The 21,603-nt window shown below is 55.5% G+C and overlaps 1 protein-coding gene across 4 annotated transcripts in view; it reads left to right on the forward strand.

The window, feature by feature from the left end:
- CUEDC1 (CUE domain containing 1) overlaps nt 1-14,517 on the forward strand; it is a 77,045-nt gene extending 62,528 nt beyond the window's left edge. For 3 of the 4 annotated variants that reach the window (XM_057536527.1, XM_057536528.1, XM_057536529.1), the window contains 9 exons: nt 4,023-4,149; nt 4,837-5,029; nt 5,948-6,031; nt 7,652-7,723; nt 8,573-8,666; nt 9,761-9,819; nt 10,407-10,576; nt 10,661-10,731; nt 12,945-14,517. In XM_057536527.1, the coding sequence (XP_057392510.1) occupies nt 4,023-4,149; nt 4,837-5,029; nt 5,948-6,031; nt 7,652-7,723; nt 8,573-8,666; nt 9,761-9,819; nt 10,407-10,576; nt 10,661-10,714 (853 nt within the window). In that variant the 3' untranslated portion in view covers nt 10,715-10,731; nt 12,945-14,517. The remainder of the gene's footprint in view (nt 1-4,022; nt 4,150-4,836; nt 5,030-5,947; nt 6,032-7,651; nt 7,724-8,572; nt 8,667-9,760; nt 9,820-10,406; nt 10,577-10,660; nt 10,732-12,944) is intronic. The other variant, XM_057536530.1, reaches the window with a different exon arrangement.
- Nucleotides 14,518-21,603: the final 7,086 nt, after the last annotated feature.

Raw genomic sequence — 21,603 nt, forward strand, 5'->3', positions numbered from 1 at the left:
CTAAGTGCCCTTCAAATGCCTGAAACTGACAAGGTTCTTTACCTACGCCATCGCATGCAAACCATCTAACAATTTGTGAGGTAGGCCCTGTTGTCATCCTCATTTTACAGATGAGGAAACTGAGCCTCAGAGAGGTTTCATAACTTGCCTAAGACTACAGAGCTGGGATTTGAAGCCAGGTCATTTCTGACTCCAAAGCCAACAAATGCTCTTCCCTGCTGTGTCCTGTCATCCCCCTAATGAGAAAAACCTCTGTGATTGCAGCTCAGGGAGCTGATAGAGGCCCAGAAAGTTATGGGGGGAGGAGGAAGCATTGTTTTGAGTCAGGGACAGGAGCAGAGCTGAGGTCCTCCATCACAAGTGATACCAGAGGCTGTAATGGGACAAAGCAGCGGGTAAGTGGATAGGTCTGGGTGAGATCTTGGCAGGACTTGCAGCCCAGGATGGGTCATGATGCCCAGGGCTAAATGATTTTCCTTTGACATTTTTTTAATATCCCAAGATGCTTTTGCAAAAAGTTCAGTTTCTATTAGGCAGAATAGTTCTACCTATTTTTTCAGAAGGGAAAACTGAGCCCATAAGAGACAGAATCCCATTGTAAACCTGGCATGGATATCCTGGCCGCATCCTCCCTCCCCTCCTCTGGGTATGGTGGGGTGAAGTAGGGCAGGGGTAGTGTAGCCCAGTGATGGGAGCCCCAGTTGGGGGCAAAATGACCTCAGCACTAGACCAAGGCTCAGGATGTCTTGCTCATACCTTTGGACAAGTTACTGCCCTTGCCTCAGGTTCAGGGGCCTGACCCAGAAATGAAGTCTTCGCTGGCCTGGGGGTGGATACAGGGAAGAGAACTTAGTTGTGAAGTCAGACAGAGGCAGAGTGTTCTCCCCACCCCGCCTCCTTTAGCTGCCTAACTTCTGATTCTTGAGGTGCCTTTGGCTCACTGCTTAACCTCTCTGAGCTTCATTTGCCTCATCTGTGAAATGGGAAGACTAATCCCCGCCTCAGCACTCTTGTGAGGGTTGAATGAGATATTGTGTGTGGGGCCCTTAGCACAATGCCGGATATGAACCAGACCTGTCACCAGTGCTTTACTGCTCCCTCCTGCCCCTGGCTGCACAGTGGGCCTCTGGGGTCAGCTCTGACAGTGAACATTGAGACGAGGGGTAAGGCGGCCCTCAGAGCCCAGTGCTCAGAAGAGGCAGGGCCAGCCTCTGAGCATGTGCCCCTTTGCCCCAGGATGGCCCTGCTAGGCCCAGATCCACCCCCAGCCCATTTCCAGGGCCTCATTCAGTCTCTCCATCCAGGACATGCATTTCCAGAGTTTATGGAGTCACCTGAAGCATGCAGGTGCTGAACCATGTGTGATACAGAGATGAACACAGCCCCGCCTTGACCTCCCAAGGAGATCAGGGTCTGGGGGAGGCACAGACACGTGGCAGGGTACAGGGAAGGCAGCCTAGAGGAACTGATGTCCAAGCAGTGACCTGGTAAAGCGGAGGACAGTAGGGCGTTCCAGGCAAAGGAAACAGCATGTGCAAGGGCCTGGAGGCAGGAAAGAGGGTACCATCTGAGGGAACTCCAGGAAGTATGGAATGGCTGGGTGAGGCTGGAGGGGTGAGAAGATCATGGAAGCCCTTGAGGGTCCTCCAAGGAGCTTTGACCTTATCCTCCAGCCAGGGGTTTAAGCTGGAGAGTGACGGGGTAAGGTTAGTGTTTGAGGAATCTCTCTCTGGCTGCTGGGGGCAATCAGATTCGAGTGGGGGGGTTGGGGGCAGGAATGGCCTGGCTCCCTTCTGCCACCTCCAGTCCCTGGGGTGCCTTTGAGAGTGAAGATGGAAGAGGGCTGGGGAGCTGGCCCTGCTGGGGCGCAGAGAGGCAGGCTGATCCCAGGGGAGTGTGCCTGGAATGCCAGGATTCCTGGGCCCAGGTTTTCGCAGGATGATCTGTGTGTTCCAGGACAGGCCTGACCCCATCTGGGCCTCCATGTCTAGTCTTTACCAAAAATCTTGCCTGGAAGGCTTGTTGCTGAAATCCTTCTGGACTCTGATATTCTTTGGGTAAGCCTGGGGGTCTGATGGGGCATGCAGTTCTAGTTCTGGGGTCCGGAGGCAGAGACTCTGGGCCAGGAGAGCCTCCCCAGCCTTCTCTCTCCTTCCCCTCGCCCAGCCTGTCCTTTCCTGAATGAAAGACAGGCTCTGAAGCCCAGAGGCGCCCCTCCTCACAGGCCACCTGCTGTTCTTCCATTGAAATTACAGCCTTGGAAGTTTTTTATTTGCCTCTCAGCTCATTTCTGACATTCCTTTCTGACCACAGTGGAGTTGCCTGGGCCGCCTGTGCTCAGGGTCCCCCTGGCTCTCACAGCTGTGGGCTGACCTCATCTCAGCCGGTGCCAGGGCCGGGGGCTGGGCCTGCCCCTCCTCCAGGACCGCGGGCCCAGCAGCGAGGGACACTTAGCCTCCTGCTCCTCGTCCCCCTCCCGACTTGGGTTCTCAGTAACAAATGGCTAGAGGGGTCCAGCTGCAACTCCGGGGCTCTCTCTCCATGGCTTTCCTCGGTAGCTGTGGGTGTGATTGAGTTGGGGTGGGCACCCATGTCCCAGATGAAGACCTTGAAGCTGGAGGAAGGGTGCCGGGGTCGACCAAAGAAGGTCCTCGAGTCCCAGAGGGATCGGGTATCCACCCCCTTGACTCTCTGGCCCTTGGAGAAGAATGAAGCCGCCAATAGTGATAGGAGGTGGATGAGCGATGGAGAAGGAAAAGCACCCAGGAATGGGAGTCCCGGGCTCTAATGCAGGCTCTTCTCAGGACCATTCCCGCATCTGTACAGCGAGAGGGGCCCTGGGGTTCCTTGGCTCCTGTCTGAGCGCTGAGCTCCCACCAGGCACTTAGCGGCTTGTTATCCTGTCTGCTGCCGCCCCCGCCCTTCCCCCTCGGCCGCCAGGCCGCCCGCCCAAAATAGAAAAGGAAAGGAAGTTATTTCCATAGTCAGGGGCAGCCCGGAAAAGCTCCCCTCCAGTGAGGGGGCGGGCGGGATTCCTGGAGCTTGAGACCAAATCAGAGCCAGGCCCAAGAGAGAGAGTGGCTCCCGGCCCTCGGCTGCCTTCTCTGTGTGTCATTTCCCTGATTCAGCAGAACACGTGTCCTGCGGTTGCCACGCTGCAGGCTGCCGAGGAGCTGTGGGGAGCTCCTGGCCAGGCCCCAGGCCGCCCTCAGGCCAGGACGGCAGGGCGGGAGGCTGGGGGTCAGGGAGGCCACGTGCCATGGTCTCCTTCCTCTCCTCTCCGCCTCGCTGTTGGCCTCCGCCTTGGCCCAGGAGAGCAGTTCCCCAGCGCCACATGGAACAAGGACCCTTCCAACCCCACACCTCCATGTGCCTTTTCAGCACGCTGTTCAAGACAGCCTCCCGAGGGGCTCCCACGCACCTGGGCAGGGAGACAGCAGCTTGCAGGAGACTGAGCCCCAGAGGGGACAGGGTCTCACCCAGGACCGCGTGGCTGGCTTGTGGCTGCGCCAGAACTGGAGCCTAGATCCGCTTACCCTCTGGGGATCCTGGTGTCCCCATGTCCCCCAACCCTAGCAAACCAGCACTGGGGCGGGCTGGGCTGCTGGCAGCTCTGTGTCTGTTCACTCGGAGCACGCCTGGCACTCAGCAGCCAGGAGGAGCTCGCGTCATGCTAGGTGCTAGGGATAGAAGCATGAAGGGCCATGACCGCCATCCATGTCAAAATCCACAACGCTCAACATGAGCGCCGGCAACACAGAGCTCTCTAGGCCCAGAGACCTTGAAGGCGCTGAGTAGTTGAACATCCAGTGCAGCGGAGCCCAGGCCCAGAGGCTGGGGGTCAGCCGAAGCCTGGTTGAGAAGGGGAGCTAGCGTGCTGGGGCTTTGTGCCAGAGGCGGCGGAGGCCACGGGAGGCTCTGCAGCAGGAGTGCCAGTCTGAGCAGGATCTTGGTGTGATGGGCCAGGACACCTGTGTTTGGGCCTGACTGTTCCCTCCTCATCGTCACCTCTCGCCCTGCAGCATCGACGTGCTGGGCTCCGCGCCCCCCTCCGGCCAGAGGCGCTATCGGAACTGGAACCCCCCACTGCTAGGCAACCTCCCCGAAGACTTTCTCCGCATCCTGCCCCAGCAGCTGGACAGCATACAGGTAACGGAGGATTCCGCCGCCCCTGGCCTGTGCAGCATCTCTGCTTGCCCACACCGTTCATGCCAGCCAGCGTCACTCCCTGCTGTTTAAGCCCAGGCGGAGGTATTTCTGTTGCCCTGGGTTTGTAGGGAAAGAACACTGAACCAAAAGCCTCATTTCCTGTCTGGGCCTAGAGGTTTCCTCTTCCACCCAGGGAGGTGACAGTCCTGAGGACGCTCCCTGGCTGCAGCCATCACCCCAGGCTGGAGGGAGGTGGGCAGGGGCGGGGGGTGGGGAGCTGTCAACGGCAGAGGACCAGAGCACCTTCCTTCCCTCCCCTGGGAAAGGGCCAGTGTGCTTCTCCCCAGAGGCTGGCCCTCTGCAAGGGGTCTCCCCTGAGACAGCTTAGACAGGGAGAGCTTTGAGTTTGGGGACCCTGAGCAGTTTGCAGATCACTCTTCAGGACTATTCAGGTTTTGATAAAGGAAGGGGGGGGTCCAAGGTGGAGGAGGTGGGGAGTAGCTTTTAAGCCCTGGCTGCTTCCTCAGCAGAGAGGGCTCTGGCCTGTTAAGTTAGATAGGAGGTGCTGGCCGCAGGGTGCGACCACAGCATCCTGGGAAGGACACGTGTACCCCCAGGTGCGCGTGGATGTTTGTGCAGCGCGCGTCCTTGTGAGTAGCCGGTCCACATGCTCGCTCCCTTCCTCAGGCTAACTCTGGGGGCTCCAAGCCTGCGAGCACAGAGGGAGGCCTGCCCCTCACAGCCGGGCCCGGACCCCGGGACCAGGAGAACCGCTGGAAGCAATACCTGGAGGACGAGAGGATCGCGCTCTTCCTGCAGAACGAGGAGTTCATGAAGGAGCTGCAGCGCAACCGCGATTTCCTCCTCGCCCTGGAGAGAGGTGGTGCCCCGGGTGGGGCGTTGCGGCCGCTGCTCCATGGCTAAGGAGGGGCTGATGTTGGCTTTAGCCTTGGGGCTCAGGAGAGTCACTGAGCTGGAGGTCGGGGTGGCCTCTGTGCTGTTGAGTTATTCTGGTGGGAGCCCCAGAATTCTGCCAACAGGGACCTGAATCCCCAGCCACCCCTTCCCCCCTCTGGAACTCAGAGAGAGAGAGGGGTGCCCTTCCCTTGCTCCCCTGCCTGTCTGCTCTGTGCCAGGCACTGGCTTCGGCACCATGTGTCTGGAGCTCCAGGAATAGAGTGATTGGGTCCGTGGGTGCCAGAGAGGGTGCCTCCCTGAGCAGAGGACATTAGAGCAGGGGCTCTTGAGTTTTTTGGGTGTTTGAGTTGTCCTTGGGCCCAGCACTCTACTCTCCCCAGCCTGGCCGCCTTCCCCCTTCAGGGTGGGAGTGTTTGACGGGGGTACAGCGAGGGGTCTGTGGGAGAGGGGTATGTGTGTGTGAGCGTGCGTGTGTGTGCCTGACTGTGTTTTGGGGGAGGGAGCACAGTGTGCAGGGAAAAGTCTGGCCTGAGACACAGGAGGCCCAAGGCTGGTCCCAGCTCTGCATTAAAGGTGCTGGGGGTCTCGGGGTCTTTCCTTTTCAATGAAGGGCTGGACTATCCGATTTCCCAGGGACCTTCTAATTTTGGCATTCTGACACTGCAGGTGGTTGTCAGGGCAGTAGTTTCTGTATCTTTGAGGGTTCTGGTTCTTTGAGAGCCCGAAGGCGTCGTGTGTGCACATATTCCGTGTGTGAGTGTGTGTGCATGTGTGTGTGTGTGATTCTGGGGGTTTGGCCTCTAACAACCTCCTGCATCTCAGCGCAGGCTGCCCCTGGGTGGGAGCTAACTTCCCTGACCAGAACGTGGTCCTTTTCCAGATCGATTGAAATACGAGTCCCAGAAATCTACATCCAGCAGCGTAGCTGTGGGAAATGACTTTGACTTTCCCGCTCCTGTCCCAGGTAACCTTGCCTTCCTAAGAGAGAGGCCTGGAGGGTGTAGGGGGCTCACACCCTAGCTGTGGTTTGCATATTTGGAGTTTGGGGGTAGGCTGAGGAAACAGGCTGGTGGGGAGGTTTCTCCTTCTTCTCCATACTCGCCAAGAGGGAGATGGCCCCTCCACTCAGCAGCCCCGGGTTCTTACCAACCCAGTGGCTGCTGCAACCCACACCCGGGATTGGCCAACGGGCTGGCTGAACTCCTTGGAGGTGCCTGGAGCACGGACAAGAAGGGGACACACCACACCACGTAATGTCCCACAGGGTGTCGGAGGTGGGGTGGCAAGGGACTCAGAGACTGGGTCACTGCCCCGGGGGAGCTTATGGTTTTACTGGGAACGAACACTGGAGATGCATCCAAGAAACAGGCAGAATGAAGCAGCAAGGCTGAGGACACACTTGTTAATTATGGCAAAAACATGTTGGCGGGGAAGGGCAGGATCAATCTAGGAAGAGTTCATTCATTCATTCATTCATTCAGTAGCTGGGGAATATCTGCCATGGGCCAGGTTCTGCCTTGGTGTTGGAGGAATAGAATTGGAAGCTTCATGTCCAAGGTGGTGAGAAGCAAGAATTGCCTCAGTGGCTGAAGGAAGGCCAGGGGTGGACAGCAGGCTGCTGGGCTGCACGGACGAGGGTCAAGCTGGAGCTGGGGACACCCTGAAGGCCCCGGTTCCATGCTCGACATCTGGACTCTGCCTGTGTGTGTGCACAGTGGCCCCTGGTCAGCCAGTGCCCGCCACACACACACAGGCTGCCCGCCTCAGAGGAAGAATCCGCAGCTCTTGCCCGAAACAGATCTTACATCGTGTGGTAGAATGGAGGAGGGGGGCAGAAGGATGGGGAGCTGAGCTGATCCCAGCTTGAAGAGAGAAAATCCTGTCGAACTGATTCATAAGCAACAGGCTGGGAGCTTAGGTCCCACCGGATATGCATCTGGGGGTTTAACAGCAGCCTCTTGTCCTTGATCCCAAATTAACCATAGACACCGGGACCGCTGAGGTGGATCAGAGTGACTCACAGGGACTTAGCAGGCAAGGTGACTCGGGATTAGCGTGGGAGCTTTAGAAGGGCAGTGAGGGACCCAAGTGGGTGCTGAGTGAACGGGGAGACTCGGCGCACCATGTCGGGATGCAGGCAGGCTGGCCACGTGCTGGTGAATGTTTAACAGCCTGTCGGGGTGCAGGGGGAGCCCCAGTGCTTAGCATCTGGTAGCTTCCACGGTGTAAACACTCCCATCATGGCTGATTTCAAGCCACCAAAGGGCCTTCCCGGAATGCAGAGTGGTCAGAGGAGCGGACAGTTGGGAGCCTGCGGGAGCCGGCCCTCCACACGTACAGACCAGACCACTGACCCTTTTTACAGAAAAGGGGAGAGTGAGGCTTGGGTGGGGAAAGAAATGCTCCTTGAACCCCGGTGTCCTCCTTGCTTTAAGCTCCCTCCCGGTTAGGGCAGAAGCCTTCTCTTTGCTCCCTTCCTCAAGTGGAAGGGTGGGCTGAGCCCCTGTCCTGTGGGGACAGCCCTGACCCACCTCCCCGGGCCTTGGGCAGCCACTGGCCCTCAGAGGTGTCTTCCCCCTTCCAGGAACCAGCGACAACAACCCCGCTGTGTCTGAAGATGCCTTATTCAGGGACAAGTTGAAACACATGGGAAAATGTGAGTCCAGCCCACGCCCCCTCCCCAGCTCTTGTAACACAGGCCTGTGGCCTCCTGGGAGGGAGGGAGCCACCCGGAATTTTAATGCAGCTGACTCTTGGTGAACCAAAGTGACATTTTAATCACGGGCTGGCTCCCTCAGCTTTCCTGCCTCACTTCCCTGTGCAGCTGAGTCTGGATACAAATTAAGTTTTAAATCCTCTTGAGCCATCTGTCTGCAGAAAAATAATAATGTGCCAGGCACCGCGCCCCCCTGCCCCCCGCCGTTTTAGAGTTCACATTCTCTGTGGCTTGAGGGGGCTTGGCCCGGCCGGGCCTGAGTGGGGAGGCCCAAGCTAAGTCCACGTTCTGTGGGTGGGCGGTCCACCGGGTCAGTGGCCCCTTCCCACAAAGTCCTGCCAGCCGGGTCACGCCTTCCCCTCCACCCCACCCCCCAGACACACAACCATGCATGAATGAGGCTGCCGTCCTTTCAGGCTCCATTTCAGAGAAAATCTCGGATTAGTCATGGAAATCCCAGAACCAACCCTGGAGGTGGAGAGGGGAGAAGGGGAGGTGGCAGGAAGAAAGCCAAGATGCGAAGCGGAAGCCGTCTGTCACAGCTGGGGAAGGAGGAATACCCGGATCTCAGCTGCTGGCTGCGGTCCCTGGCCAGGCTCTCGGTGGCCTGTGCTGCCTCTGCTGGCCGACCCGGGATGGCAGCCTCACTCTGCCAGGGCACCAGCCTGACCCCGGTCTGCGATTGCTGTCACCTCTTCCCCTCCCCCACCAGCCTGCCCACCTGCCCCAGTCCTGGGGGGCAGCTACCTGCTGCTCTGGCTGCCGGCTCACAGGTCTCTCTGCCCCTAGCCACCCGGAGGAAGCTGTTTGAACTGGCCAGGGCCTTCTCGGAGAAGACCAAGATGAGGAAGTCAAAGAGGAAACACTTGTTGAAGCATCAGTCGTATCCTTTCCAGCCTGGCACTGGGTGGCAGCGGTGGATGCTAAGGGTGCTGAAAACCCTGGGCTGGACTCCCTGAGGCTGCGTCCTCCCCCGGAGTGGGACCGGGCCGTGTGACTCTCCCTCTCCTGCCGTGGGCCCTGCTGCCAGCCTGGCGCTGCCCTATCTCTTGACGCCAATGTTGACCCCCATCACCAGGCATGGGGAACAGGCCAGTGTAGGCCCCCTGTAGGCTCAGAAGTTGTCCTACCACTTTTTAACTTTTTGTTTGGGGTAATCTGCATCTTGAGAGAAAACTTCGTCCTTCCATGGAAATCAGCAAACCTTTTCCTAATTTCTTTTTTTTTAATATAAATTTATTTATTTTATTTTATTCATTTTTTGGTTGCGTTGGGTCTTCGTTGCTGCACGCGGGTTTTTGTCTAGTCGCGGAGAGCGGGGGCCACTCTTCGTTGCCGTGCGTGGCCTTCTCACTGCGGTGGCTTCTCTCGTTGCGGAGCACGGGCTCTAGGCGCACTGGCTTCAGTAGTTGTGGCTTGCGGGCTCCAGAGCGCAGGCTCAGCAGTTGTGGCACACGGGCTTAGCTGCCCCATGGCATGTGGGATCTTCCTGGACCAGGGCCCGAACCTGTGTCCCCTGCTTTGGCAGGTGGATTCTTAACCACTGTGCCACCAGGGAAGCACCCCTAATTTCTTAAGTTGAATTGATCCACAGACCTTTCCACCTCCTCATTTCACGTGTTGGCCCTGCCTTCTCACTCTTAGTTCCTCCAGTAAAAATATGGTTTTCCACAATTTTACCCAGACTTCCATCCATGCTTGTCAAACAGGGCCCAGGATATTATTATAGAAGCTGAGCAGCCAAAGGAGAACAGGGAGAAGTTTCCTTCTCTGTCCCCAGAGATGGGAGCCGGGTGAGAGAGTCAGGGCCTGGCTGCTCAGGTGACCCCAAGAAAAGGAGCCTGCGGGAGGTACTGGGGAGTTTGGGGGGATAAGGCTGGTGCGGTGAAGGCCTCCTGAGCTTGGAGCGGGGGTAGAAGTCCAGGGACAGGGAGTGCCCACCCACCCCTGGGACAGTTTTCCTGAATGGCCCGGTAGACTGGGGGCTGCGGCATCAACAGCCAATCTCCTGGACGACGTGGAGGGCCACACTTGTGGTGAGGCGGGGAGGGCAGGGAAGTCGGGGCTCTGAGTTGCCTGTGATGGGTGGTCCTCCAAGAGGAGGGCCTGGGTATTTCACAGGTGAACCCAGACTGTAAAGGAGGGGACACCCAACCTGGGGGACATATCAGGGTTGGTGGGCAGGTGACCCAAGGAAATGGGTCCCCCCCCCGACTTGGTCCGTATTGCCTCTCCCTTCCACTCCTGAAAAGGGGCCCAGCCACATCTCCACCTAAATCTTTACCTGGAGCACAAAGTGCCGAGTGCTGTTTCTGGAGAATATTCTCTGGGGTGTGAGGGGACAGACAGGCCCACCCACATGGAAGGGCCTCCCCTTGAGAACCAAGCACTGGGCAGTTTCAGTGTCTGGGGCCCAGAGGCCTTTCAGCGTTCATTCAGTCCCTCCCAAAGGCATGTGGGCCAGCAGACACTGCCTCAGACCTTCCCAGGCCCACAGCTGAACCCTCATCCTCAGGCCTCAGAGCAGAGGAGCCCTTTGATGGTTAGGAGACATCCAGAAACAAGGGCTAGAAGGGCCTTGGAGGTCATCTGGACAGTCCAACTTCCCCATCTCATTTTATAGATGAGGAAACTGAGGGAAGAACTTGTCCAAGGCCTCAGAGCTCATCGATAGAGACAGAGCAGCAGCCAGGGGTCCTAACCCCGCACCGTGCCCAGTTGCCCCTCACCAGACCCACGCATCGCCCCGGGGGATCAGTGTGTGCCCCGGCAAACAAGGGTGGAGAGAGTTGGGTGAGCTGTCTTGCCCAGCCTGGGGGACGTGCCTGAGTGAGGCCCTGCAGGGTGGAGGGTGAGGTGCTTTCCTCTGCTTTTCAGATGAAGACTTCCGGGGAAGGCGACAGGAGGTGCCCAAGGTGGAGGAAGCACTAAGGGAAGGACGGTAAGAGGTAAGGCGCAGGACTGCCCTGCCCCACACCCCAGCTGTCTTCCCCGAGGTCCAGAGGCATCAGGCTCAGGCAACTAGATGGCGCAGGTCCGGGGTTTTTTCCCTTGTTGTTATGGCGGGGGACGTGTGCATGGGGGAACTCGTGTTTTGCATTATTTATTCATTTGACAAAAGATAATCACACCTGCCTGTGCCAGATGCTAGGAACAGGAAAAGAAAAATCAGCTTTGACCTTGAATAGTTTACAGCACAGTTGAGAAGAGAGTCCAGGATACACACAGCACACTAAGAACAATTTAAGAAAAACTGAGATGGCCTCACCCGGCCATGTCCACACAGAACTCTGCCATTGCCTCTTGGGTTTTGGTGGTGGGGAAGATGAGGGAACGGCCCCTCTCAAGACAGCTCTGTTTCTGGCTGGAGCCATGGGCCTCCAGGCTGCTTTTCCTCCTCTTTCCCTGTGCATCCCTGGGGAAGAAACAGGGAACGTCAACACCTCCTCCAGGGCTCAGGGGAACCTGCCCCTCTTCCAGCCCCTCCCCCATCAGGAAGCTGCCTGCCTACCCTGCCCCCAGCCTCTGTCCTGGTCCCAGTGGTCAGCTATCTACAGGGCTTTCTTGAGCTCACGGTGTGGCAGGTATGGCTGTTTCAGGCTATGGAGAAATACTTGCTACCCTCAGGGTAGCTGTAGTGGAGGGGAGAGACCAGGGTGGGGAGGACACAGCCAGGAGGAGTACAGGCGCCCTCTCCTCTCAGCCTGGGCGGCTGGCCTTCACGTCACCTCTGGTTGACTCGCCACCCTCCACCAGGCCCTTCCAGACCTCTTCTGTTCTCTCAGGCTCTCCTCACCCATGTTGCTGCACCCATGCTTCCCAGGTATCCAGAATGCTGAAATAAAGCCAGCCGGGGGGAGGACCCCCGCCTCCCATGCAGTGTCGCTGCCACCTCCTTCCCACTGTTCCCCCCGGGAAACGTGCTGGCCCAAAGCCACCCCTTATCAGGACCTTCCTTATCATTTCTTTCTTTCCTGAATCTTCCAGCTTTTCCCTTTCCAGCTCCTTCCTCAAGTCTACATCCTCCTCGTCCCATCTTAAAAACCAAGAGTCCTCAATATTTTCCATCATCACCCAGTTTGCAGAAAAGTGCATCCTCCTTCACCCATTGCCAGCTGGCCGCCCCCCACCCCCACCCCCAGATTGACTCAAGATCACCTGCCAGGTCCTGGGCCTTTTCCTGTTCCGCATCCTCTGGTGCTGTCTCTGCACGCCGTGCCCATCGTCTCCCCTGAAACTGCCCTCCCTTGGCTCCTGTGGCCCCAGGAATCCTGGATCCCCTTTCTCTCTGCCGTGGATTCTCTGTGCGCTTTTGGGCTCCCGTTGCTCCTTCCACTCCCTCAATCCCCGCTCTCCCCGTAGCTCTGGGCTTGACCCTCTCTAAAGCCTCCTTACTCCCTCTCCCTAGCGGTGCCACCAGCTTCTCTTACAGCATCAGCAATACTTATGCACAGTTGGCTCCCAAATCTGAATCTCCATCTTAGTTCTCCAGATCCACTCCATAGCCCCAGCTGTGCCCACGATGGTCTTTCTAGCCCTGGCTGTCAACTCACTGAAAGCTAGACAGTCCCACTTCTGATGTCCCCAGTTCATTTCTCTTCCTTATTCCTTGCATCACTGCCCTGGCAGACTCTCATCACCTGGTTAACAGCTGCTGGTCTCTTCACTGCCCCTGCTCTGTTCACCCATCACCAGGACACCACTTTAGTTCCATTTCTCCCTTGCTCTCTGAATGGGTCTTCCAAGTGAAGGCTCCTCAGCTTGGTGTGGGGATCCCACCAAATTCTGATCCCATTTTACTTTTCTGCCCCTACAGGTGCCCTTGGTGTAGCTCAGCTGGGCTACCACTGTATCACAGAACAGGCCAGGCACCCAGGCACACCTCTCAGCCCTTCACAGACAGCTGCTTCACCCCCCCACCCCACTCCATCTCTAGCTGCCACAGTCCCTGGTGTTTTGCAAGTTGGAATGTTTCTAGGAGCTTGGATTGGTGGGTGTGACCGCAGGCAGAGTTCCAAGGCTGACATAGAGTCCCTGGGGGAAGGAGAAGGCTCCTGTCTTTAGAAGCTTCTGCCCAGAACCATCTCTCCAGGAACCAGTGGTGAGGAAAGACCCCTGGGCTCCACTGAAAAAGACTTCTCCCATCCCTTTTTCCTGCCAGATGCAGCAGTTTCTCCTCGCCGGAGACCATCTGACCCGGCAGACGCAGCCAGAGAGCAAACCGGCCCTCCGCTGAAGAGCCCAGCTGCAGCCGGACGGATGGTGCTTGAGTTCTGAGGCCCAGTGGTTCTCCGGCCACAGTCCAGCCCAGCCACTGCCACTGCCACTTCCCAAGGGACTTAGAACTTCGGAGTTGCATGCTGTCATTGGAGGGAGGGCCTGAGGGTGGAGGCAACAGCCAACCACAGTCCCTTTTGTAGCCAGGCTGTTCTATGGGGACCGAGTGGAAATGTAGGATCTAACCCCTCTTCTTAAAAAAAAAAAAAAAAAACCACCCAGAAAACTGTCAAACGTTGGAGTACCCAAAAGGGGAGGGTGATCCTACCAGAGGCTCGTTGGCCTGAAGGTGGAGCCCCTGCCCCCGTCTTGCCCTGGTCTCTCCTGTCGGGCCACAGACACTGCCTGATCCCCTACCCCCATCCCCAGCTCCCTTCTGGGCACCTAGGGTCCTTTATTCCCATGGCCTTCTGCATCTCAGTCTTTCCCCAGGGGTGCTGGTCCTTGGCACACCCCTGCACGGAGCTCTGGGTGAGAGAGCCCTGGGCAGTCACTCGGGCCCGCTCTGAGGAGTGATGGGCCACGGCAGAGAGGTATCTGCTGAGTACCCTGCCTGGGCCCCTCGGGCCGCCTCTGTTAGGGGCTGGCAAGGGCCCCCAGCAGGGATGGGGAGGCTGGCCACCCCGGAGCTGGCGGATTCTAGCTAGGCAGGGGTAGTCTTTACTCTGACAGAAGACAAAAGTCAGTTCTGGATGGGATCCTGTAGTCCCACGACACGGGGGGGCTCGAGGGGCTCTGACTTCCCAGTTGGCCTAGAAGTTCTGCTGTCATTAAGGGTGGGCAGCGGCCAGTTCTTTAGTAACCCTGAGCAGGTGCAGGACTGAGGGGCGAGAAGGAGAGGCTGCCAGCCGGGCCAGAGCCCCTGGGGCACAAGGGCTTGCTGGGTGCCCCTTGCCAAGAGTGAGAAGGCAAATGGCCAGGAGGAAAACAAGGGTCCTACGAACCTGACCCGGCACCAACCACTGCCAACGGGAGGGAGGGAGGAAGGGAGGGGCAGCCCAGCTTCTGTGGCCCAGCTGGAGATGGGAAGGCGCCGACCTCGGGAGAACCGGCGAGCCAGGGCAGGCGCGAGGCTAGGGCCCGAGCGGGGAGCCAGCCCAGCGGCACAGCGGTGGGGCAGTGGGAGCAGGCGCCAAGCCTGGCGGGCCACCTCGAGATAATGAGGGCGTGGCGGGCTCCCCGCGGTGCCGGAGGGGGACCCTGGCCCGGCTCAGCATCCCGAGCGAGTGCGGAAGTGCTGCCGCCCTCCCATCCCCACCGCCCCCCAAGGGCCACTGATGACCGGGCACAGCAGAGGGGGAGCGCCAGTCGCCCCCCCACCCCACCCCACCCCCGTCTGTGTGTGTGGCTTTGTCAGTTTTCTTGTTTTTGTTTTTTCTCCTACGTGTGGGTTTTTTCTTGGAGCAGTTTCATAGGAATTCGTGTAATAAAGACTTGGTGTTCTCTTGGTGCTCTGACGTGGCGGCGCGTGGGCTGACCCTCCTCTTCTCCTCCCCAGCACCCCGCGCCCGCGGGCCGCCTGCCTGGCCCAGCCGCCGTGCACGCGGGGCCCCGGGGCTCGGCATCCCCGCAGCGCCCCTCAGGTGGCACCTGTGCCGCACCGCAGCCTCGCCCACCTGCTGGCGCTGCCCGCCTTCCTGTTTGCCTGGGAAAGTAAACCGCTTGCTGACAGGCCAGGGAAACGCCAGTCTGTTGCGAGAGCTCCAGCCGGTCACCTTCCTAAATAAACAGAAAGCTGCCGGAATAACGTCTCGCCTGGAGCTGCGGGGATGTGTAGTCTCAGGCTTCAAAGGGCCCACAGACATCTTCCAGTTCAAACCTCTCTCGCTTTCCCTACTCCCAGGCTTCGGTGAACTACCTCCCGCGCCAGGGAGCTCACTGCCAAAGGAGGAGGCTGGTGCCCTTTTCAGACAGGGCGGTTTTCAAGGTTAAAAAGTTCTTCCTGGTGTTGAGCTGTGGGCCTCCTTGTGGCTTCAACCCACACAACTTGTTTCTGGGCTCCGAGTCACCCAGGCCAAGTCACTGCTCTTCCCCTGATGCCATGTTTTTTTGTTTTTGTTTTGAATATTTATTTATTTTATCATTTACTTGGCTGCACCGGGTCTTAGTCACGGCACGTGGGATCTTTGTGGTGGCATGAGGGATCTTTAGTTGCGGCATGTGAACTCTTAGTTGCAGCATGTGGGATCTAGTTCCCTGACCAGGGATCGAAGCTGGGCCCCTTGCAAAGGGAGCATGGAGTCCTAGCCACTGGACCGCCAGGGAAGTCCCCCCGCTTCCCCATGCTATGTTTGAGTTCAGTGGTCTTTCTCCTTCTGGATAAACAATGCAGGTTCTTCCTGCCTCCCCTACAAAAATGTTCTGCCCCCACCCCTGCCCTGCCCCCAGCCCAGGCAGACGGAGGTGGGCTTGTAAATTGACGTACCTGGACATCTGGTGATGCTCCAGACCTGGTGTTTGGACCTCAGCAACCCAAGATTATCCTCTCACCCCTGCTCTGTGCATTCTTTACTGATAGCTGTTGATCAATGTAAATCCCCCCACCGCCAGCATAGCACCAGCACCTGGGACCTTGTTAGAAATGCCAATTCTCAACCCCACCCCAAACTGAGTCAGAAACTCTGGGGGTGCAGCCCAGCAGTCTGTGCTTCTGCTATGCACTGAAGTTCGGGAGCCATGGTGCTAGGTCAGTACCTAGTACTGGCTGCAGAGTAGAATGACCAGAGTAGTTTTAAAAGTCTTGATGCTCAGTACCCTACACCAATTTAATCAGCAGTTATAGGTTGGTTTCTTTGAAAGCGCCTCAGGTAATTCAAGTTCATACTCAAGTTTGCAATCAAGTTTGAGGACCAATACACTAAGCAGTCTGTTAGGTGTTTCATATTAGCCCAATTAATCTTGCCCAATAATGGCCACTTTACAGGTGATGAAATGACAATTCAGAAAGGTTAAGTAACTTACCTAACAGCTAGCAAGGTGTGAAGTCAGAAAAGGGGCCAGGGCTGCCTGACTTCAAAACCTGTGCTCCACCCTCTATATCCCTGCTGCTGAAAGTGTGCTCTAGGGACCAGCAGCATTGGCATCGCTCGTGAGCTTATTAGAAATGCATGTTACCAGGCCCTACTCCAGACCTCCTGAATCCGAACCTGGGGTGTATTTGAACAAGCCTTCCAGATGATTCTGATACGTTTGAGAACCACAGTTCTACTACCTTGCTACTCAATGTTTGGTCTGCGGACCAGCAGCATCTATATCATCCGGGAGCTTGTTAGAAACAGAATTTCCAGCTCTGCTCCAGACCTACTGAACCAGAATGTGCATTTTAAAAAACTCCTCAGTTGTCTTGTATGCACAGTAAGGCTTGAGAAACACTGGTTCTCAAACTTGCTGCACACTGGAATCATCTCTGATGCTTGGGTCCCATTCCCAGAGATTCTGGTTTAATTGATTTGGGATTTAGCCTGGGAATCAGACTGTAAAAGCTCCTCAGGTGGGCTTCCCTGATGGCGCAGTGGTTAAGAATCCGCCTGCCAGTGCAGGAGACACGGGTTTGAGCCCTGGTCCGGGAAGATCCCACATGCCGCGGAGCAACTAAGCCCGTGTGCCACAACTACTGAGCCTGCACTCTAGAGCCCACGAGCCACAACTACTGAGCCCACGTGCCACAACTACTGAAGCCTGTGCGCCTAGAGCCCGTGCTCCGCAACAAAAGAAGCCACCGCAATGAGAAGCCTGCGCACCACAACGAAGAGTAGCCCCTGCTCGCCACAACTAGAGAAAGCCTGCACGCAGCAAGGAAGACCCGACGCAGCCAATACATACATACATATATACATACATAAATAAAATTTATTAAAAGCTCCTCAGGTGATTCTAATATGCGGCAAAGTTTGAGCACCACTCACTATTATGCCTATTAGTGTAGATGAGGCTGAAGGTGACTGGAACCAGAGAGGTGGGTGTGGGGAAAGAAGGCAAAGAAAGCTTACCAGGTCCAACGGGAGTGCAGAAGATGAAGCCCCTGCTCCATGATGAGTCCCTCCCAGTTGAACAGTGTGTAGAGGACCCAGGAAGGAGTCGGGCTGAGTCAGGTGACTGCCTCAGCCACCCACCCTCACACCATGCTCATCTGCAAGTCCTGGGCTCTTGGTATCCACAAGGTGATACTTGCAGATTTATCTTCTGCAAAAATGCTGAGCTGGGCTAACTGAAGTCTGGTCCAGCCAATGCCCCTCCCCCTTTGTATGCTTTGGTGACCTCAGGGCTCAGTCCCAGCTTGAGAGGAGCTCATGGGTCTGGGGAATGCTGTGCCCAGAAGAACTGGCCTGGTTATTACCATGCTGGGGTCTCAACCCTCCCTCTGTTCTCCTGAAGCAACTGGTAAGGGGTTGAGGTTGGAGGAAACACAGGAGAGCTTGGTCTGAAGCAGGCAGGTAAGGTGTGGGACGATGATGCTGAGAGCTGCTTATCAGTGCTTACTGTATGTCAGTCACTTTTCTGGGGTGCTTTACAAACATTATTTTATCCCACAACTATTATATGAAATCAGTATTTATACTCCCATTTCCCAGATCAGGAAACTGAGGCCCAGAGATGTTAAGGTCCTTACTCAGTATCACCATCAGTAAGCGGTAGTACCTGAATTTGAACCCAGGCAGCTGAACTCCAGAGCTGGTGCCTAAACACTAAGCTATATATTGGGGTGGGGGGAACAGGTGATAAGACTTAGAACCCCTGCATAAATGCAATTTGTAGAGCATGGAAAGGTCCACCTGCTTAAAAACATCTTCAACAGCTTGCCCGGAAGTCACCTATTAGCATTCTTTATCTGATTTTAAAAACAATCTCTTTGCATTTCCATTAAATGGCAGATATGCTACTGAGAGACGCACATGAACCCCTTTTGCCCATTATCACAGCATAGATTAATATTCATTGGATTAGTTGGCTAGACCAGCTGGAGAAAGATTTGGAAGTTTCTGGAGTTGATGGTGGGGTGAGGGGGGGCGGGTTGGGGTGTTGAAGGGGGCTGTGTAGATCTACTGCCACCTGGTGGTGATCTCTCAGAAGTGGCAGTTGCTGGTCACCGAGAGGCCCAAACACCATGTTCCCCGAAGGAAGACCCGAGCACCTGTGTGGCCTGAAGCCAGACAGAGGAAGTTCGCTCTGTTCACATGGTCTTCTGTTTGGTAAAATTTGCAAAGCAAGGATATTTTTGTACCTTTTTTCTTAAAAGGGCCATTGAGATTACATAAGCTTCAGGCCCCACAAAACCAGCATCTACCTGGCCTGTCATTTCTATAAAGAGTCACAGTTCTTTATCAGGCCAGGAGGATTATTCCAGGGACTCTGCAGGGAGGAGTTGTGAAGCTCAGTACAAACTCAGCACGAGCCTGCCTTGCTCTGACCTTGCCATTCAAAGCGTGGTCTGTGGATACAGTGACCGACTGTTCTGGTTTTCCAGGACTGAGTGGTTTCCTCGGATGTGGAACTTTCAGTGCTAAAACCAGGAAAGCCCGTGGCAAACTTGGGTGAGTCAATTACTCTATCTGTAGACCAGCAGTGCTGGCGTCAGCCTGGAAGTTTTTTTAGAATGCAGTTTCAGCCCTCACCCCAGAACTACTGGGTCAGAATCTGCATTTTCCAAGAACCCCATGAGCTTCAGGTACACATTATAGATGGAGGGCTCTGCCTCCCCCAAGAAAAGAAGGGCCTACCCCAGCCCTGAAATGTGTGCCTGCAAGGGTCTCATCTGCTGGGAAAACTCCACAGCGTGGTTCCCACTGGACTTTAATTCTGATAACAAAAGGCCAGACCTAGCTGGCTCCTGTTTCCTTGGCTACAACAGGAGTCACAGTGATACAGACCACCCAGGGCAGGTAGGCACAAAGTGCTTCTCTCTCCTCTGCCTGAACTGGATTCTCCTTGGGGGCAAGGCTGCTGTTTGCTGAAGAAATGAATGGGCAGTCATGTGAAAATGCCTTGAGGGAATTCCCTGGTGGTCCAGTGGATAGGATTCCACATTTTCACTGCTGAGGGCCTGCGTTCAATCCCTGAAAAAAGAAAGAAAGAAAGAAAGAAAGAAAGAAAATGCCTTGAAAATTGTTAGATGAGATTTAATTGTAGGTGTGATTGAATACATTGTGATCTGTTGCTCTTAGGCATGGAATGGTCAGAAATTGTTATCATCATTACTCCTATTTATTGAGCAATTACTATACACCAGGCACAGTTTTGAGCACTCTACAAGTATTAACCCACTGGTACTAACTACACTGGTTAACTCACTGGTTAACTATAGGTATTAACAAGGCTATGTGGTGGGTGCTATGATGATGCCCATTTCACAGAAGACAAGCTGAGGCTCAGAGGTTTATAAAAGGGATCTATCCTATCAGTGAGGCACAGAGGACAGCCAGAACGGGAAGTGACCAGGGGCCTGATGGGGTGGAGGATTGCTTCCATTCAACCACAGCTTTCTCCGTATGGGTGTATCCAGGGAAGGCCTCCAGGAAGGAAGGCAGCAAAGGAGGGCTGAGGTCACTGCATCCTCATTTGCTCTAACTTGGTTTTATTTCTCCATGCTGTTCAACTAGAAACTTCTTTCTATGAGCCAGCTCTGGGCCAAGCACCAGGCTGGGTGTGGGGAGGCATAGATAAGAGTCCTGGTTGCTGCCTCAAAGAGGCCCAGCTAGACAGACTCAGACAAGCAGACAGTTACAACAGCAGGCCTGCAAAGTGAGAGAGAGAAGCTGAGGGAGCGAGCAGGTCCCAGGGGCACATGCATGCAGTCTGGCTGAGTGTGTGCTGGGGCTGAAGCGCCTTCCCGACTGACTGTTGAAAGGAAGTGGCGGTGTGGGCCTCCAAGGAGGGAGGGTCTGGGCCAGGGGACAAACAGCATGGAGGTGAGAGGGGGCACTCCTGCCTCTTCCTTGAAGACCCCCCCTCTGTGCCCTTCCTCTTCTTGGGCCCTGTCCTGTGGATTGAATATATATTACTGCTTTCCTCCCCTTTTAAAGCAACATCTAACTGCTCTCTGGTCCTGGCTCTCTGCCAAAGGCGAGTAGCAGTATTCATGATTTCATCAGCATGCTGGGGGGTTCACTTGCCAAAGCTCTTCTGCTATTGGAGATGCTCTTGCTCTTTTTGTCAGACAGACTCCTGGGCACTAATTACAAAGATGTGGGCAAACTGTAGGGAAGCCGCAAGGGTTGGCCTAGACCCTACAGGTGGTACAGAGGGGCACAGTTGGCCATCTCTAGGCCTGAAGAGAAGGGAGGAGACTGGAACCTGGGGAGAGAGCTGGGTGTGAAGAGGCCGCCCTGCAGATCTAAGACTTTACGGTCCTGGATTGTATAGGGAGGAGGGGTGGGAATGACGTCTGTCTCCTCCTTCTTCCCAGTCCCCGGCCAATGCCTCCCATTGGTGAAACAGAGGGCAAGGGGCTGGAGGATGCAGTCCTAGAAGTCAGCCTCTGGGGGGCAGAAGCAGAGCTGGGTGAAGAAGGGCACAGAGTGGGTGTGGCTCTGGGCAGGCAAATGGAAGCTATTCACTGCCAGTTCTTATTGATCAATGTTGTGGGCTGAATGGTGTCCCTCCAAAATCCATACATTGAGGTCCTAACCCCCAGTACCTCAGGATGTGACTGTGTTTGGAGATAGCATCTTTAAAGAGGTATTTAAGTGAAAATGAGGTCATTAGTTTGGGCCCAAATCCAATATGACTGGAGTCATAAGAAGAGGACATGGACACACACAGAGGGAAGACCGTGTGAAGCCACAGGGAGAAGACAGCCATCTACAAACCAGGGAGAGAGGCCTCTGAAGAAACTAGCCCTGCCAACACCTTGATCTCTGACTTCCAGCCTCCAGAACTGTGAGACAATAGATTTCTGTTGTTTAAGCCATTCAGTCTGTGGTATTTTGTTATGGCAGCCCTAGCTACCCAATAGTCAATAAGCTATTCAGCACGTAACTTATCAATTATGCATTTGCCTCTCTGTCTCCCCCTCTGGACAGCCAGCTTCTCCAGGACTCAGCACAGGGTCAGGTGGGCGCCGAAATGTTTGTGGGATGAATGGATAATTTAACAAGAAAATAAAACATTAAGGTGATCTATGAAATATCATCAAAATGTTGCAGTCTCAGGTGGCAATCAGTGGATTACAGGACACAACAGCAGAAGTGATGCTGTAACAGCCACTAGACTTGCCTGTTACAAGCACTTACTATGTATAGGCACTGTGATGTGTGCTTTACATGAATGATCGCTTTTACTCTGGCAATGAGCAGACACTGCCAGATGTTACATGGGGAAAGAGAGGCTTGAAAAGTTACGTAAGTGCCCAAGATGACAGGAGTAGTGGGCACATCTACAGTGTGATGCAGTGGGACAAAATGGGGCCAAGCGGTATTGTGGAAGGAATATGACCTTCTGGAGAGTTTACAAGCTCTATTCCTTTATCTGTAAGATTGTCAGGACATGATCTATGGCCTCAGGTAGCTGAACTATTGAAGGAGATAATCCAGGTCCCTGGTGTGGTG

This window comes from Balaenoptera acutorostrata, chromosome 20 (assembly GCF_949987535.1).
Source record: "Balaenoptera acutorostrata chromosome 20, mBalAcu1.1, whole genome shotgun sequence".
In the NCBI taxonomy this organism is placed as follows: Eukaryota; Metazoa; Chordata; class Mammalia; order Artiodactyla; family Balaenopteridae; genus Balaenoptera; species Balaenoptera acutorostrata.